The sequence below is a fragment of the Convolutriloba macropyga genome, chromosome 8 (genome assembly GCF_964194025.1).
Source record: "Convolutriloba macropyga chromosome 8, txConMacr16.3, whole genome shotgun sequence".
NCBI lineage: Eukaryota > Metazoa > Xenacoelomorpha > Acoela > Convolutidae > Convolutriloba > Convolutriloba macropyga.
Window position 1 is genome coordinate 46,110,836 of NC_134475.1, and position 20,137 is coordinate 46,130,972.

Here is a 20,137-nt window from a genome sequence, read left to right on the forward strand (position 1 = left end):
CTTTGACCTCTAACCAGACTGTGTGACTCAGACTTTGACCTCTAACCAGACTGTGTGACTCAGACTTTGACCTCTAATGAGACCTAAAAGATTTTGTGCAACTATCGTGTGACCGATTCAGAATTGAAAAACTAATAGCTTTTTATCTCTAGGGCAATCAGAGCCTTTCTCGCCTCCAGCCTCATCAATAGACGCCGCCAACATCACCCAAGACAAGGAGGAGTTCCAGTCCCGTCTCAGTAACATGGCCGACACGTGCCAGAAAGGCGTAGACGTCCTGGTACAGGCCCTGGAACGGGCCAGGGATGCCGAGAGCAGGCTGGAAGAGCACGGCAAGAGGATATCAGAGATTGAGAGCCAGATCGGGGATGGGGCAGCGGGTTCCGGAGCTGATTCCGTTGGTGGAACTGGTGGGAATGGCGGATCGGTCGCAAGCGTTGACGACACCCGCTTAAAAGCAAGAGTGGCGTTTTTGCGGTTCCTCGAGCGGTTAGTGTCATCCGGTTGTCCATCTCTAATACTGCTTAGTATGTGTTGCTTTATTTTCAAGAACTGATAGAAAATATCTGTAGCTGAAATGTTTATTATTGGTTCTGAACGAGCAATCTAAAAAAGGGGCCTGGCAGTAGTGGGTGAAGTAAATATTTAGAAGATCCGCAAAGAGAAATTATATTAGCCCTTTTTCAGATCAGTGCTATACATACAGTGAAACAGTCATGGTTTGAGTGGAGGGGGGTATTCTAAAAAAAAACACGCTGTCGAGCTTACAAGTGAATTGATGAGGTCAAGCTAAGCAAGCTAAGGTCGCAGTCAGAGACATGAAAGCACATGACGTTGTATAGGTCACGCTGATGAACATTATGAGATCCCGGGTCCTCTAAACATGATTTGGCAAGCACTCCAAGTAACGATTGAGAATATTGTTATGCCTCTCAAACTAGGTTGAGCAATCTACTAAAGCTGGATCGTGTTGGCGGTGAACTTGGTCTGGAGGCTTGTCAGGAAGCCATTATAAGGAAAGTTGAACAAATGGTGAAGAAAGCAGAGCATGAGAGATATTCATCGGCTGAGAGATTGCCCGGGCATTTCACCAACTTCAGTGCCGGAGTACTCTCCCGGAAAAACAAACTCCTCCGAGAGGAATTGGAAGGTACGCCGGGTTTAGATCAGATTAGATTAGATTTGAAATTTCAAATGCTGTATAGTTTTTACTATACATTACATACAGCGCTTGAAAGGCATATTAAATTAGACCGAAAGCTGTCGAGTGATGTCTCTTGGGAAGAAACTTGAAAAAAAGACGAACAAATCTAAGGGCTTTTATTAGTCTTGCCAAAACTGCTCAAAGAAAAATGATTACCCTATAGATAATTATCACTAACCTCATGTAAGTATGCTTCTTACTTTGACTCACTCAACGTGACATTTTTAATATAGAGGTGTCAAAGTTGGCAAATGAAGTAGAATGTTTACGCTCTCTCGTTGCCAATCTTCTTTTGTTGTTGCATCTTTTTCTCTAAAACCGTTATAACAATCTTTCGGTTGTTCCGTTACTTTTTTCTGTCTCTGTTACCGCTGATGCTAAAAAATTGAAATCGGCCAACACTGTTACGCAGCCTAGTTCGCTAACTTCTAAAATTAATCAGAGGACTGTATTTCAACTCAAAATGTAAATTTTTCAGCCGATGTATTCTCTTCACTCTATAGTTCAACTCTAAAAAACTGATGATCGAATGCATAAGAAAATCTTCTACAGTCCAAAACAAAGTTCATAATTTTCAAACGTCACCCGATAAATATTTCTCACAAATTTTAAATTAGTAATTTGATTCAACATAATTTCAACATTGCATAGTGCTGGTTATGCTAATGGTGATAAACTGAAGTTTGCACTGCAGTTCGTTAGAGAAAAAAATTTAAGAAAATAGAGCATTTGAAAAAACTGCTTTTCGAAATTTAGTTACAATTTATAGAACTGTAAGCTTAATAAAGGGAACTGTACAAATTCATCAAGTAATGTTGAATAGTGCATCTGGCATGCCGATAGTTAAAGCGTATGAATCATTAGAATTTACATAGATGTTATTCCTAGAGAAGAATAATACAGCAATAACTGGAAAAAAGATTTTGGTTAACAGAATTCGAATACTTGCTGGTTAATTTAATCTGAATTTAATTTAATTTTTATGAGTCTGTTCTGAAAATCAGAACTTTTTAAGAGGTGAACCGACATTTTACAAGGATTTCTTGCAATTCATTCACAATTAGGTGTTTATTATTAAAATCAGGACGCTGTATTGCGTTCTCTAAACTCTTGTGAGCTTCACACAGTCTTCAAAGAGCACTTCAAAAGAGCATTTCAAGGAAATTTTTATTAAACATGAAGCAAATGTGTTAAATTATTTGCAATCAATTTGCACTAGTATCAGTTCTACCCATGGCATTCTGTATTTTCTTGTCGCAGTTTTCACCATTGCTGAGTTACTGCTGGGTCTTGTCCTCCAAACATTTGAAGTATTATACCAAATGGATAGTTGAAAGGTTCAGTATCCTTTGCGATTAACCAAAGCAAATCTCCCAGTTTTAGTATTTTCAATACATAACCCCATATTTCGTTTTTGCATATTTCGTTAAGTCAGCTTCCTGAATATACGCTCGTCCCATAAAATTGTAAAAATTTGCTTTTAGTCTCTAATGATTATTCTCTAACTGGCTGTGGCGCCGGAGAAAAATTGTTCGGCCCAGTTGTATTTGAATAAACGACAAGAAAAGGATATGTTTTCATCATTTCCAAATGTTCCACATCGCAACTACTCCGCCAATTGTTGTTAATGATTGTTCAATATGTTTCACCAGCCGCAACTGTAGCTGAGAAGTAAAACAGTCTACCGTTTTGGAGTTTCAATTCAATCTTTTCGTATTATGTAGCAAACGATCAGAATCGACTATAAATCATCATGAAGCAACGTTTAAGTTTTGGCGAACACAGCCACGTATAAGTATCGTACGTACATAGCAACGTAATAACATTGGTACGATAATAGCAACAAGTGAGAGTTTAGACGGCAAAGTCTTTTTGCTCATTTAACTGGTATCAGTCTGTTTTTGATAATTGTGATCAACGCTGGTCACCATTCTATTCGAAACCGTGCAAAAAACCGAAAATTATTAAGTTCAAACGATTCTTACTTGATAGGTTTAATTATTAGGTTTAACGAAATTATGTTATTTGCACTTTTTCCGAGCTTTGTACGTAAATTGGAACGATTTCTATGCGTATTTAAATACTCGATTCTGATTGGCTAATAAAATGACGCATTTTGATATATATTACACGCTTTAAATCTATTTAGTTACTAACATCCTCCTGCCCAGAAGAACATGCTGGGAGATTGGGTACTAATTTTACAAGCGGGCGAACGAGCGATCCAGAGGACGTGCGCAATACGGCGGAGCGTGCGACGCTGTCGGAACCGTAACGGAGTTCAGTGATCCGAGCAGTGGGGTAGTAACCCCTCGGGTTGGTTTCTTCAACTACCCAAACCAAATCACCGGTCTTAAGGTGATGGTCGGCAGGCGTCTGCCACTTGGAACGTCGGTTCAGCGCCGGAACGTATTCTTTGATCCAACGAGACCAAATAGCGTTAGCGTAGGACTGCGCGCGGGCGTAACGTTTACGGTGATCAAACTCGTCTACGCCAATGATGGAAGGGAGACTACGTGCTTGGTTACCGAGGAGAAAGTGATTAGGTGTTAATGCGCCTAGGTCGGACGGGTCGGCGCTTACGGGCGTTAACGGGCGTGAAGTAAGTGCATGTTCGACCAGGCAAAAAGTGGTACTTAAAACCTCATCTGTGAGGCGACGTGTTCCAAGGATTGTGTAAAGTACGCGCTTGAAACTACGTACTAGCCTCTCCCAGATGCCACCTTGGTGTGGCGCACTGGGCGGGTTGAACCTCCACTTGATGCTTTTTTGGGCAAGTTCTACAGCGATGTTGATGGTGTTCCACTTTTCGATGTTCTCGCGTAGTTCTTTTTCCGCGCCAACAAAGTTAGTGCCATTGTCTGACCAAATAATGGCCGGTGTACCTCGACGTGAGACGAAACGCTCCACTCCCATTACACACGAACTGGCGTCCATGGACGGAACAATTTCCACATGAACGGCACGAGTGGTTAAGCATGTGAAGAGGAAACCCCACCTCTTCTCGGTTGTCCTACGCACAGTAACGTAAAACGGGCCGAAGTAGTCGACCCCAGTGTTTGTGAAGGGAGGAGACTGGTATGCGAGTCTTTCTACTGGGAGGTCAGCCATGATTGGTTGGATAGTGGCGGCTCGAAATTTTCTGCACGTAAGGCAGTTAGATTTAATGGAACGTAGTGAGGAACGTAATTTAAGGATGGTATAACGTTCTTGTACTTTAGTCCGCAGGTAGTCAATACCTTGATGATGATGATTAACGTGGGTGTGCCTAAGGAACAACTTTACAAAGAAATGGCGCGCGTCGAGAACGATAGGGTGTTTTACATCAAAATCAACTTCAACCAACCGTTTGATGCGGCCAGCCGAACGAATTAGACAATTTGGTCCGACGAAGGGGCAATACGGCTACTCCGTTTAACGTGTTTGATTTCCAGGAGATCTTTCCTTTCGGAAGTAAAAGATTCTCCTTGAACGAGATACTGAAGATGACGCTCGGCTTCGTCAAGCTCAGTGGGATCTATGATGCTACCATCGGCATTACGGTAACATTCGTGTGAGGGTAACAGCCGGAGTATGTATTCTGTTATCTGAAGCAACTTCTGATAAGAACTGTACTTATCAAAGGGAATTAAATGCGGGGGTGGTTCCTTAGTTGACTTGGTTACGGATGCGGCCAATGATGTATTGGTTTCGTCAGTATCCTTAGTTACTATACCAAGTTTGATGTTTTTAACTACTTCGATGCTTGGTTCGAACGGGAATTCCTTGGTTCTTAAGAAATCTGGACCCCTCACCCAGCTACTTGATTGCAAAACCTCAGCGGACATACCACGAGTACCGGCATCTGCTGGATTATCGTTTGAGGCGACGTGGTTCCATTCGTCAACGCTAGTGTGTTCTAAAATCTCGCATACGCGGTTTGCAACAAATATTGGCTGCTTGCTTGTGGAGTTGAGCCACTGCAAGACAGTAGTGCTGTCAGTCCACATATAAACTTTGTTGACATGCACAGTAAGGGCTCGACAGATATCTTGTTTCAACCGAGCGGCCAGTAAAGCAGCTTGCAGCTCTAGCTTTGGAATTGTCATCACCTTCATAGGTGCTACGCGAGCTTTACCCAGGACAAATGCAAGCTCTGTTTTTGGCCCACTAGAAGTGTTTACTTGAGCTCGGAGGAATGCAACAGCGCTGAAGACCTCTTGGAAGCTATCGCCAAACATGTGTAGTTCCATGTGTTTAAAGTTTCCCGAAAAGTAGCTCCTTGGTATGGTGATTTCTGCAAGCTTGGGAAGTTCTACACTCCATTCGAGGAACCTTTCAACAGTGTCTTTTGGTAATTCGTCATCCCAGTGCTGCCCGCTGACACGCCAGATGTCTTTTAGTAACAATCGGGCACCAACAGTAAATGGTGCCACTAGGCCGATGGGATCAAACACCTTAGACATTAGACTCAATACCAAGCGTTGTCTTAAGGACTTAGTTACTGTACTGGAGGTACCCCGACTCACAACTAGAGTATCGTTGTTGGGATCCCATTTCAACCCAAGCACGTGCGAAGATTCCTCCTTAGATGAGGCAATTACTTTTGGTTCGGTAGACTGAGTTGACCCATCAATTCGATCAGCCAGATTTGGTACATTGCTTACAAACTTAGTAAGCTTGAACCCACCTAGATGGAGAAGTTGCACCAACTCCTTCGATCTTTTGAGAGCCCTCTCAGGTGACTCCACCGAATCTAAGTAATCGTCCATGTAGAAGTTTTCTAGGACGGCTTTGGTTGCTTCCGGGTACTGAATAACATTGTCTCTGGCCGTGCGTTGCAGTGCATAGTTAGCGCATGTGGGCGAGTCTTTAGCCCCGAATATATGGCGCGTGTATTGATACACTACAACATTTGTTGTGGGGTCCTCCCGCCACAAAAAACGCAGTGATGGCTGGTCACAGTCAGGGACACCCACTTGGAGGAACATACCCTCAATATCTGCGGACACGGCGAATTGATGCTGACGGAACCTAAGTAGTGCGTGGATTAGGTTTTGGAGCAGGTCGGGGCCAGTGAGCAAAGATTTATTCAAAGAAGTACCGTGGAACTTTGCTGCACCATTTAATACCCTACGCACTTTCCCCGGTTTGTTTGGATTGATTACGGGATGATGTGGCAGGTACCACTCTTTATTCGACCGCTGCTCAACCTTGTGAGCATCAGGGACTGTAATCAAGTAACCTTTTTCCAAGTCTTCACGGATGGTACTAGCATAATTTTCTTTCAATGATGTATCTCTCGAGAGCCGCTTTTCGAGAGACTTGAGTTGTACCAGTGATGAAAAGTAGTTATTCGGGAGTTGGATGTTGTCATCAGCCCATAACATACCGACATCGTATCTTTGGCCGTTATGGAAGGTTGTTGTTTCAAGTATTTCCTGCGCGCGAGGATCCGCTGCGGATCGTGGGTCAACTTGCTTGAACGCGCCGTACGATTCCATATCATACCAAGATTTAACCTGACAAGCTAATTCAAAATCCTGTTCAATACTGGCTTTGAAACACACCGAGACTAAACTTGAACTTGACGGGAGTGGGCCACTTTAAACCCAACCTATGGGTAAGCGGACGGCGAACGGTGAGCACTTTTCGTCGGCTGAAAAATACTCTAACGGGCGGATGGCATGGTAGACATCCTGTCCAAGTATCATCTCAATTTCTCCATAGCTATATCTTACTGGATCTAGAACTGCCAAATGTGGGTAAGTTTCTTGCATGGACTTGACGTTAATGATGTCGGAACCTACGTTTAATGTTTCCCTCACGTAGGGACGCACAGTGAATGCTTCGAAGTCTTGGTCTTTATGAGGTGTCACAGTCAATTGAACCACCTTTGTGTCTATGAGTTCTTCCGTGTTTATACCCTTGACGGTCAGTTTTAATGCGGTACCCTGCAAACCGAGTCTAGCTGCGAGACTATCGGACACCCAAGAGTTACTGCAAGCGGTACCGCATAAAACCAACGCCGTAGTACTAGTACCAGAAGGATTAGTAACTTTCAGTTCCGTGAACTGAAGGAGGCCTTTGACATCCGTCACGGAAGACAAAGTGGTTGTTTTGCTTGGTTGCTGTTGACCAGTAGATGGCCTACTTGCGTTCGACTTCGAAGTATCGATGTTGTTGTTTGTTGAGGGTTTAGCTGGAAAAACCCTTTCAGCTCCATGAAGTAAGGTGTTATGGGAGCTGTAGCAACCATTTTTTCTTACACTTACGGGGACTTGGGCATTGCCTAAACATGTGTTTATCACGCAAACAAGAGAAACAGAGCTTTGCCTCAGCCACAACCTTGGCTCTCTGTGTGGGGGTCTTTTCCTTAAAGACACGGCATTCCCACAACCGGTGGCTGCCTTTGCATACAATGCAACTAGAGATTGATGTTGACGGAGATCTCTGTTGCGGCTTTAAGTTACTCTTCTGTTGCGTATTTGCAGCAAATGCCTTTGAAGCAACTTTTGATCTGGTTACTGAGTTGTTGGTATCCTCAGTCCTTGCTTTAAGTGCGGTATTCTTCATTAAATCGTGCGCTTCGGCTTTTTCTTTCAACCAATCGTTGAAATCAAGAAGATTAGGTTTCACCCAATGCTTTTTGACCGTGAAGAGTGACCATGACTCCTTCATATTGGGTGGTAGCTTCTGTACGGCGGTGTTGAGAAGCGCAGCACTCTTTAAATCCGAATCGTATGACAGCGATTTAAATACCCCGACAAGACTTGAAATGCACCCCGAGTAGTTAATGATGTTATCGCTATTGTGCATCTTCAATGGTGGAAAGCTGTTGAGTTTGTCCAAATGTGCACTTACGACCGCCTGTGGTTGGCCAAATTTACGTTCTAAGGTCCTCAGTGCGTCTTTGTACATTGCGCCGCAGTAGGCGAACTCAGCTATAGCTGTTTTAGCTCTACCTGTAACGAGGGTCTTAAGGTATGTCAACTTTACATCATCAGTTAAGGACTGAGAGTCAATTGCGCTTTTAAACTGACCATACCATTCGTGCCACTGTAGATGATCCCCACTGTATTGTGACAACTTCCATTCGGGTAGTGGGTCATTCCTCTTGCTAGATAAGGCGTCAGTGAATGCCTTAATCAAGCTTGCATTTTCAGATGCTGGCGCTGGAGGCGTGGGATGCGGTGGGCCACCCCAACACAATGGTATCGGAGCAGTATTCCCGTATGTTGGATGTATAACCGGCGTGACGAAAGGTGGCGCGATGTTAGTAGTTGTACTAAAGGGGTTAACAGGGATGCTACAGTTAGCTGCGTAGTTGCTATTTGGATTATGTTGTGCACTCATTTGCAAGATGGGATGGCTGATGGTGGGGTTAGCTGTGCTTGGGGGTAGGTTAGATTGAACGTTGTTATAGACGGTTGCATTATTTTTCGCCTGGTTTACGTTTGGGAGAATATTTTGAGGAAAACGCCACAAATTATAATCGGGGTTACGGTTAAGGGGAAGTTTGGGTGCGGTAGGGCATGGTAACAGGCGGGCTTGAGGTGAATGGACAATGTTTTGTTGTGGAATGTTGGGGACGGGTAAGTATGTTGCTGTGCTCGCTGGAGGGGGCGACGGAATCACGGAAGGCTGAGGAATAAATAGATGTTGAGATGGGAACACGGGAGGCGGGTTCACGAGTGGGTTTAGAGGTGGAGGGATATTATGCGGGGAATGGGCAATAGGGACTTGTGTTTGGTGTGGAATGTTACTTTGAGATGGATTCAGTAGTTGCGGAACATGAGGCATCGACATGTGTAATTGACCAGGCACACTGGAGCTTTTCGGACCCAAGAACTTATTTACTTGTGGGTTTGTTGAAACATTAGGTACAAAAAGGGAATTAGTTGGTGCCATAACGGGTGTCGGTGGCCGGAGAGGTTGCATAGGTGGTTGAGGTGGTGGGAGTGCGACATTTTGTACGTCGACTGGTACTTGGTTCACTTCACCACTGCCTGAGGGACTATGTGCCCTTTGATCAATGAGTGATTGCTGCAGTTGAGCCTGGAGATATTCCCGATACAAATCTTCCTGCTGGGCAACAAAAATTGCAACTCCTGGCCGTGTGTACTGAGAAAGCATTTCAAGATGATGCAAGTTATCGGCAACATTACTTGGGTTTTCTGGATGATTACTAGGGGAAGTATCTTTAACAGGAGGGTCGGCGGTTGCTGAACCAGGACGAGAAAAGTTTAACTCACTCGAATTACCTGCTGGAAACGAATTTACCCAATCCTGAACAAGTCCCTGACTTCTATCTGATCCCTTATTTTTAAACAAATTCAGTTCACTTGAGTGGTGACTAAACAATGAATGATTATCCATTAAATCAGCCTCATCTAATTTAGCTGCTGCAACACGCTGGCGGTGGTCTTCCTCCAATTCTTGAAGTGCCATCTGTTCCATTTGTATTTCAAGCTCCTTTTTTCTCATGGCAATTTCGTGTTTTTGTTTAGCGAGGCGCATGGCAGCTTGTTCTTGTTTCTCGGCCTCTTCGCGTTTTAGTTTTGCCATGAGAAAATCATGTTTACGCTGGCTAGACATTGATGATGTTGTTCGGCGTGAACTTCTCTTAGATTGGCGTTGAGGATTAACGCCCTCACATACGTTGTCTCGGTCAGCAACTGAGTCAATATAGCTTCTAGCCGCAAGCAAGAATTTATCATTGTTCTTGGTTTTATCATCCAACCATTGCTCAAGGACAGGGTAAATTGAATCTGGGTTCTCCGCTTTACTGGCTAAGTCTAATAGTTCTTCATTTTTCTGCACCAGTTTACTGAAGACATCCTTCAACTTAGAAACCAAGCGTTCAACTTTCACCTTCCTGTCTTGACGATCTATGGCATCTGTGATGTCTTTATGGATGTTACATAACTCAGATTCTAGATTAGATCTTGCATTAAAGAGCTTTTTCAATTTTTCTTGATGTTCGGCCATGATTTTGAAATGGCTAATTTATCAATGTAGAGTAACTTTCAACCAAACACGTGGAACGAGGGTTATACCGAACCCAAATGACGACGACTTGATAATCAAGACGTCGAAGAGCAGAAAAAAAGTTACCGAGTAATGAATTACTCGGCCAAAGTGAGTAACAAAGTGGAGAGGGCGTCTAACGTGCTTGAAAGCAACGTGAAACAAAACAGGAATACAGGCAACCGGGGAAGAGGACTGGGTGGACGAAGCACGATGAAACGGGAAACGAAGCGGACGGGGCGGGAAGTACGGGAGAACGGCGCGCAACGCAACAGAGAAAGGAACGGAACTGGCGAAAACGCGGGTAGTAAACGGGCGACGCAACGGACGGGACGGAAACGCTGAACGAGCGACGCACGAAGAAATGAGACGGACAGAACGGAGGCGTTGAGCGAGTAGCGCGCAAAGAAACGGGAAGGCGGGTCGGAACGGGCTGGAGACGATTACGCAGCGAGCGGGGAGGTCGAAAACCACTATGCTAGCAGACCACAGCAACAAACTCAACCAAACAAAAACTAGCCGTAACTCCAGAACAAACTTAAATCACACCCTAGGGAGAAGGAGAGATGCTACTGCAAGAGACAAACTAGCACAAGTCAATATGAGGCTTAACATATGAAAATAACAAACTAAATTACGGCAAGTGGTAGTATACTAGAAGGATGAAAAGAGCAAGAAAATTACTAGCCGTAACTCCAGAACAAACTTAAGTCACACCCTAGCAATAATCAAACCTAAACAACCGATCAGCATACCAACAATATTAAACAAAGTACAGCAAATGTTAAGTAATATGCAGTGCTTTTGTAGTCAATGAAAGCTGGAAAAGTTAAGAAACAATCTAGCCGTAACTCCAGAATAAACATAAGTCACACCCTAGAAGGCAAAACCTAAACCAACTAACAATCATACAGTTACACGCAAACATACAGCAGCAAAAATCAATATAATACAACAGGGGTGCTAGTAAATTAGTAAATTGGAGAAGTCCAGAAACCAACTAGCCGTAACTCTAGAACAAACTTAAGTCACACCCTAGAAAGCAACAAGACCAAAGCAACTAACCAGCATACTAGCTTAATCAACATACTGCAACAAAAACAACAACATACTTCATCACATATAACATACTACATCGAAAATGGGAAAAGTAGCGAAAAAAACGAAAAGCGGAGTTTTGGGAGAGCGACGTTATTGAATAAAAAAGCGGAAAACGGAGAATTTTAAAGTTAAAGAACGAAAAGAACGCGGACAAAAAACGGTACATAAACGAGCGACAAAAAAAATTATAGGAATTTGATAATTTTTTGTAGGCCGGAGGTTGTGAAAAGTGAAAATTTTCACAACTTTTTCTGTTTAATGAGTTTCACTCAATAAACGAACCTTCTTGTTGAGAAAATGATTTTTTGACAAATTTGTCAAAACTTTATGCATTTGTCCAATTTTTCTCAAGTTTTGGTCAATTTTATGCAAATTCTTGTTTACGGAACGGTAATCCAGTAAACTGGACGGTTTTAAGCTCGAAAGTACGATTTATCAATATTCGGTATTGATTTTCTAAATTTTTTGATTTGCCTCAAAATTGACCAAAGATTTCCAAAATTGAACAATTTAGCATTATGTGCTCACGTTTTCTTTTCTCATATTTGAGGTTATTTCTTGCTATGTACCCATAAAGGACCATTTTGTCTGAATTTCCCAACTTTCAGCCAAAAATTTTCAAAATCGATGTTTTTTTTTCTCTTAAAAAAGTTTCTCAGCTCCCTTCTCCGAAAAGGATTGTATTTCGCTGAGGCCTGTCAAGATAATACTACTTGCTTTTCTTTACAATCTGGCGGAAAAAGATTTGTAGTATTTTAAGTCTAAGTATATATAAAGGTTTCTCAGCTCCCTTTCCTAAAATATTCTATTTCGCTGAGACTTGTCAAGATAGTACTACTTGCTTTTCTTTACAATCTGGCGGAAAAAGATATGTGATTTTTCAGAGGCTTTGCTCTAACTCTGAGCCTCAGGGTTTTTAAACTCAACTGTGAGGGTTATTGGTGACCGATTATCCATAAGTTAAGCCAATACCGTTAGAGATCTTGTTAACGCACTATATCTCTAAATAATTATCAAATTTTCCGTTAGGGGTTGGGTTTCTTTTTTGCCGTCTGAATTCACATTAATTTACTGCAGAATTGAAACTAACAAACGTTTCATTTTTGTTCATCGAACTCTGCTGTACTTGACCTAGCTCTCTGGTCCAATGTAGGTATCATGGCCTCTGCTCATTCTCCGTGTTCTCTTTGGGCGATTTCGCTCTATCCTCGTTGCTCGATATCAGCACCCAATCTCCAGCTGCCAGCTTCTGTTGTTCCTCTCCTGATGCAGGCAACACTACCCCACTGCGCCCCTGAGGAGTCAATTCTGCCACTGTCTCTCTCGGTGTGTTGGCGGCGCTCAATCGGTGAAATGAGGAAAGATAAAATAATGAGGGACAACTTCGCTCGCTTCAGAACTGCTGGGATGAAAGTGCGCTTGTTTCAAATGGGATACGAGACCACAACGTCATTGTCTTGCACTCACTTTTCAACAATAAATCTCGACATCGTGTCGATAACTTTGACTAGTAATTCGCTTTCGCTCTATAGACAGTAAGGAGATTAGCCGGTGTAGCCGCAGTTCGCTGTAGTATCTCTGCGTAGGCTGATTCACACACACAAACTTTGCTACGGTTTACAAATTGAACGGAAATTTTTGCACAAATGTTTAATAGAAAGTTTTCGTAAATCGGGAGCGGCAACAAAATGTAGCTGAGAAGTAAAACAGTCTACCGTTTTGGAGTTTCAATTCAATCTTTTCGTATTATGTAGCAAACGATCAGAATCGACTATAAATCATCATGAAGCAACGTTTAAGTTTTGGCGAACACAGCCACGTATAAGTATCGGATCGTTTCTGCTAGCGCCCCCCCCCCCCCTCCGCTTCGTTAGGCACCCCCCATTTATAAATGTGTAAACATATTGTTAACGCTAAGTAATCTTATACGTGAACATATATGAGCAATATGCATTTACTAAAAGCTAGCACAGCTCTGGTTTGGAAGTATTACGTATTCAACCAAAATTTGTTGCATATAACGTAAGCATCAATAAAAATGTCTGTATTAGATCATTTTTGGTGATATCGGCTACAATAAGAGCTTGATTTTTCAAAACTTTTAGGAAACTATTCTAAAAGTGCCTTCAATCTAACTAAACACTCTTGTTTCAATGAAATGAAAATATCGTTCTTACAATTCACGAAAACTAGGTTTTTGGGGGGTGCAAATTTATCGGCTATATAAGGCTGGGGGGGCGCTAGCAGAAAAGATCCTAAGTATCGTACGTACATAGCAACGTAATAACATTGGTACGATAATAGCAACAAGTGAGAGTTTAGACGGCAAAGTCTTTTTGCTCATTTAACTGGTATCAGTCTGTTTTTGATAATTGTGATCAACGCTGGTCACCATTCTATTCGAAACCGTGCAAAAAACCGAAAATTATTAAGTTCAAACGATTCTTACTTGATAGGTTTAATTATTAGGTTTAACGAAATTATGTTATTTGCACTTTTTCCGAGCTTTGTACGTAAATTGGAACGATTTCTATGCGTATTTAAATACTCGATTCTGATTGGCTAATAAAATGACGCATTTTGATATATATTACACGCTTTAAATCTATTTAGTTACTAACAGCAACGTTGTTTTCACTGGATCTTCTTTTTTCGAGTGAACTCCTGAGATGTTAGAAATGGCGTTTTTGAACAAACTAACAAGCCTATATCAATTGTCCCCAGGATAGGGAGTTTTGGAGTGTCAAATTGATTGATCTTTACTTCCATTTTTTTTTGCTATCTCCATTTTCTTCCAGATCAAAACTATTGACGTCTATTTTTGGTCACGTCATATTTTCGACATCAAAAACATTGACGTTTGTTTTTGGTCACGTTATATTCTTCCAGATCGAAAACATTGACGTCTGTTTTTGTTAACAACATATTCTTCCAGATCAAAATCATTGAAGTTTACATTTGGTCATTTCAGCCTCTTCCATATAAAAAAAAATTTTCTGGTCACTTCAACTTGTTCCAGATAAAACAAAAAACGTTGATCTGTTTTTGCTGCTACAATGGAAATAGTGTCATTCTATGGTAACATTGTTGAAATTTGTCCTCTTCCTGCAGCAAAATACAGTATTAGACAGCTTAAATACAAATGTGATTGTCAATGCCGTCATCTAGCTCTAAATGAATTGCACTTACACACAAACAAGTAAACAATAATATACCTTTCTAACGGTTTTCCAAAATATCCTTACCTCTATCGCTCCAAAATAGTCAACACCAGTGTTAATCAATGGTATTAAATTGGAAGACCAGGTTCTCATACATTGGATACCTCATCCAGTCAACTGGAGGCTGAGTATGATAAAAAAAATTGCTTGAAAGATGATGTTTGCTTTTTGCAGCTGCACGCATTACTCAATCAAAGTCAAGTAGGGACACAAGTTATGCATTTTAGCTTACGTCGAAGTCGATTCTTCCCTACTAAGAGCTTTTTTTGTCTGCAGAGATCACACACTGGACTAGTAGTCGAATGCTTAGATATGATTGCTTTAGACAATGGCGTTTCTAAGAAAAATAACATCATATCTTTCAGTTGAAATTCTGTTGGGAATTTAAGTGCTCACTTGTGATTTCATCATATACGTTGCCGCAACCACGAGATTTTCATCGGATGAAAAAGACTTACACTTTTTTACTATTTTGTTGAGTTCAATACCTTTCTGACTAGATCGCAGACAAGTATTTCGATTCAGATCTGGGGTTGTTAGAGGTCTAATTAATCTTCAGTCAACATAAATCAATATATTGGTACAATTTACCAACCTCTCACACACTTCAGTTTATTTTTGTAGTTGACCACAAAGCTCAGGACTCAATCACAATTGGTTGTTTTTTCTTCGCATACGGCTCTCGATATATGCTAACCATCTTTTTTGATGTCATTTGGAAAACTGTTGCGAGCAACACAAATTACTGTTTTAGTTAAGATTTTTAGTGTAAACAAACTGCCATAAACTTCTATCAAACGCTGTTCTCACAGCAACGTAGTCAACCAGAGAGGAGTCATTTTTAATAAACTCTAAGAATGTTCAAAATCTTTTTTTTGTTTAGCAGATACAATGACTCTTGCTGGAAATACATTCCTTTTACAGTTTCTTACATTGCATCCAAATATCTCTGATGGCTTTTTCCATTGACAAGACATTTCCAATGTCCCATCATTTCTTCATTTCTGGGCGAGTTGATTTCTATCATGGAAATAATGTCCATATCCGGCCTGGCAAATGAAAAAAATTGCGGTCGAAGTCTTGCAATTTCAACTTCCGCACGTTTTGTTGTGAAAATTAAATGATAAATTACCAAGGGATAGAGAACAAGCTCGGTCATTGATATCGGCGACGTTGTTTCTGGCTATTCAGGGTTTCAGTAGAGGCGACTCGAGACTTTGATTTGCGTGGCAAATGGATTGTCTGTCTCGTCTAAGATTCCACCGCTTATGGATGACTTATCAATAGACCAATTGTCTACACTGTTTTGAAGAAAACAGTGCTCTGCTGTTGTGCTGTGGTGTTTCTACATCGAGAGTAGAATCTTGTGCCAATGATTTGTCAAATAAAGTTCGTCCTCTTCGTCTTTGCCCTCTTTGGCAAAGTTTTCCCTAATTCGACTTGTTAAATGAGGCTTTACATTCAACTAACCAATTTCAAATTAAAATTTTTGTTTGTCAGCTTTTCCATCGACTTTTGATTCTCCTTGTTTCTTTTGAGCCTGCTCGAATTGTGGTTGAATTTTCCGCTTTTCAAGTTCCAATCGCTTTTGGACTTCCTTGTGTCAATGAACTATATCTTTTGGTTTTTTGCTTCAAAATTCACTTCCTGATATGATTGTTTTCAGAGAGAGAACGATTGAAAAAATGATCGTTCTCAGTTAAACTTTGCTGATTTATGACTTGTTTATACAACGACGGTCCAATTGTTGCAGCGTTGGAGCCTCCGATTCATTCAATTGCATGAACAGGGATGGACAAAATGACTGAAACAGTTTCAAAACAGACAATCTTGCTTTACTGTGATGCAGCAGCCTTTCTATAATGCTTAATCTCTATAATGGTATTTGGGGCTGCTCTGGCCTAAACCGATCTTAAATCTGTTCTTTTTTTAAAATCTTTTTATAACTGTTTTGCTGAATTCTTCATCATTTATATCCAGTGGCTTTCGAACTTCTTCATCGGCGATGTACTTGTTTGTTTCTCGCCGAATACAGATAAATCGATGATTTCTTTTGAACAGGGTCAAAACGTCTTCTATTTTGTAACGCAACTTTGAATACTGTTGGTTGAATTTTACAAAACCTTCCATCGCCTCTTGACGTTTTCTCATTAGCTCATAACGTTGTTTTTCAGTTGGCTAGTGCCAAAATTTTGATTTTTTAACTCTCATGATTTCACGGAGAGTTAGTAGTTCAACTTTTTGATGTCTTTGTCCTTAACCGGTATTTAAACCTCAAAAAAGCTCTTTCTCTGCGCTGCTTCGTTATTGTTCAGGTTGACCTGGTCCACTGAAGTGTTGAACTGACTTGAATTGCTGTAAAACTCGCAATCAATATTTTTACTGGTAAACTCTGCTAACTTTTTTAAATAGTAATTAAAAAAAACTTGCATAAATGAATTAATTGTTTAGTGAATCTTTCAACTACTTAGTTATGGATGACAATTAAATCAAAAATTTCAAATATGGCCTTCCAAATTCCCACGTTGATAGACAACATATTACTGTTAATATCAAGCATTTCTGCAAATTAAAAAGCACCTTTAAGCAGCCTGGTTGAATAGCTTCAAAACTAATTAAAGGACAGTATTACACTCCAAAATCTGAATCCTTTCAAGAACTTTACTCAACTTCTTTTTATCACAACTAATGATCAAATATCGTTTATTGGCATTCACATTAAAACAAGAAAATGAAAAAGAAATTCTATTACACTCCAAAACAATTTTAAAATTACAAAAGATAACGGTCATCTGATGGAGGTCACTCATGAATTTTTCATTAGTAATTTAATGGAAACAATAATTCAGCATGGTATAATGTTAGTTTTGCTAATGTTAATAAACTAGAACAAATAGCGACAGATGCAGTTTGCATTGTTTTTTTGTCAGACCGATCAAACGTTAAATAACAAAATATTGAAATGAACTGCTCTTGAAATTTAGTTACAACTTATAGAACTCTATGCGTAATGTAAGATTCTGAATTTTGATTAGGCTGCGTATCACGGGAAAACGATAGCGCCCAGATCTCACAATTCGAAAGGTTTTTAGTTTGGCGGTTCGTCTTCTTCTTAACAACAATAGATTTCCCGTACTATGCTCTTGGCTGTTCAAAAGTGTCAATGGTGAAACAATTAAATTAAGTAACTCTAATAGCTAATTACAATAACTCAATAGGCATCAGGTAACATGCACTATGACAATCAAAATAACTACTACTATAACTAATTCTAACACAAGCAACCACAAGCTTGAAACAATAACTAACTAAGTTATTTCTCGATTCAACTCTACTATAATACCGATTGCCGCTTATACTCAAACGCAATCAAACAGCTGAAATGATCCCTCAGCTAAAAACAGACTGATGAAACACAGTCTAACAACAACAATAAGTCCGAGCTTCCCGCTCAATCAGGCAAACTCTGCCAAATAACAATAACTAATCCGAGCCGCCTGCTCAATCAAATAACGCAAGCCCCTGAGCCTCTCGCTCACTTGCAACAGCAATCGGTGCTCAATAATGTAACCGAACTGCAAAGACTACTCAGAGCTTCTCGCTCAATCAAATCAGGCAAACTTAGCCAAATAACTCTAATTCTATAACAGCGACTATTCAGAGCATCGCGCTCAATCGCTCCGGCAAAGTTAACGCAACGACGCTCAAAAACGATTCACAGAGCCTCTCGCTCAATAATACCGGCAAACTATGCCAAACAATCGAATATTAACTCGTTCACGGTTAGCAAATTCTGCGCTGCGCTTATAGTGTAAGCCGCTTATATACTGAGCCGAGCAAACAGTTTGTTTACTCAAACCAAACAACCGTCATTATTGCACAAGGTTTTCAGCCTTCTATACTGCTATTGGCTACTTCGTAGAGCTAGGATATCCATAAATAATTCTCGCAGGAAATAGAAAGAAATGGCTTAACCCTTTTATAGCGCCTTTAATGATATAATCATTTTCATGATTACAGTATAATGATGACATTTGTTATGACTCCAGTCTTTATGACAACAGCATCCGCCGGGGTTCCGCCAACTCTCAATCAGTGCACCACAAATCCCCAATCTTTAATAGAATACCTGAGACTTCTAAGAGTTCAAAGTAAACCATTTTAACAAAATAATCCGCTCTCAGTCTCTCATTACAGCCGTCACTGACCCTAATCTGCTTGTTAGCTTGTTCCCTGTCCACATTTTATTTTCACTTAAAGGTATTCCAAAGTTGTCCGGTGTTCATAGCTATTTTTTTGTCACTAGTTGCATTACTTAATTGTCCGTTTAACTTAAAAAAATGTTTCACGACTAAAATTCTAATAGTTGTGGTCTCAGCCTATTGGTTACGATTTTACATAACTCCCTTCTATACTTTTTATCCTCCTGGATAAATTTAACATCAGATCAAAATGCACTATCAGTGAAATTGTAACTTTTAACCCAAGACTTTTGAACACACAAAAAGGTTTCGATTAGGTCAATGTTCTTCATCATATTTAAATGTCCAATTTAAGCTTCCGCCTCTTTATCGGCTCGCTCTATCACTTGCCTCAGAATCAAGCTCCTGAGCGTATCGTCTGCCAAAATGACCCCACTAACATTCCCTTCCCTAAGAGCGTCATACAAACTCCGAAAAAGCTCTCCCTCGGTTGGGCTCCACCACACTTTTGATACTTCTCTATATTTCTTCAACTTTGCACCCTTCTCAAAAAATCGCAGTATTTTTAGTGTTTCGTCAGAGACTCCTCCAATATTCCCATCTTTAGTTGGAGTACCCCCATTCCTTTGGAAAACATCGAGCCTGTGTATCTCGTTGGCCATCAATGCTGGTTGTCCAATGTACGATTGATCCACATAGAGGAGCACTTGGTGGATAGAATAATCCCAATGGGCAAAGAAGCACGTGTTGAAATGCCGTACTTTCAGTTCGAGCATCGCCGGGTCAACATCAGTTTTAAGCTCCCTTCCCAGGCTTCGCGCTACGTTCTTGGCAGCAGCTTCGACTTCTTCTGATGAGAAGAATCCAATCCATCGTCCTGCAGTGCTTGCCTCACGCTAAACTGCGGATCCATTTATAGTTTTCGTTTTCTCCGTATTTTCTCTAAGTAGCCTAATTAAGCGGTTTCGCGTTGCCAACTGAGTGATAACCGGCTTCAGACTGTTGGTTCCACATGATTACTCTTTCTTGTTCCTGCTTCTCCTCCCTTCTACACTCTGACTGGGTTCCCTTCAGTGTTGCCCATCGGCTGAGAGACATGTTTCTCCCGTCCGGAAGTTGACCAGAATTTGGCTGGCCTGCATGTAGGGGTTGACTCCATCTGTGGTTTTGTTCCCGCCCGCCCGCTGGAAAAAAGGTTTGATTGTCCGTCGCTCCTGCTTCTTGCGCAGCCAGGTTCGCTCGTCGGCTTTGATTAGTTGCTGTTGGGTTCTGTACTGTCGTCAACTCCTCCTGGTAAGGGGTTTCCTTTTGGCAGCCGCTTCTCTCGCTACTTGCCGGATCAAGTTCCGTGGTACTACTGGAGAACAATTCCTGACTGTTAGCTACCACTGGTTCCTCCA

At 41.1% G+C, this 20,137-nt stretch overlaps 1 protein-coding gene across 1 annotated transcript in view; it reads left to right on the forward strand.

Annotated features, from left to right (window-relative positions):
• Positions 1-20,137, forward strand: part of LOC142344149 (uncharacterized) — a 68,382-nt gene that overhangs the window by 32,157 nt on the left and 16,088 nt on the right. The window contains exons 5-6 of the mRNA XM_075395675.1: positions 153-489; positions 942-1,150. Coding sequence (XP_075251790.1) covers positions 153-489; positions 942-1,150 — 546 coding nt within the window. The remainder of the gene's footprint in view (positions 1-152; positions 490-941; positions 1,151-20,137) is intronic.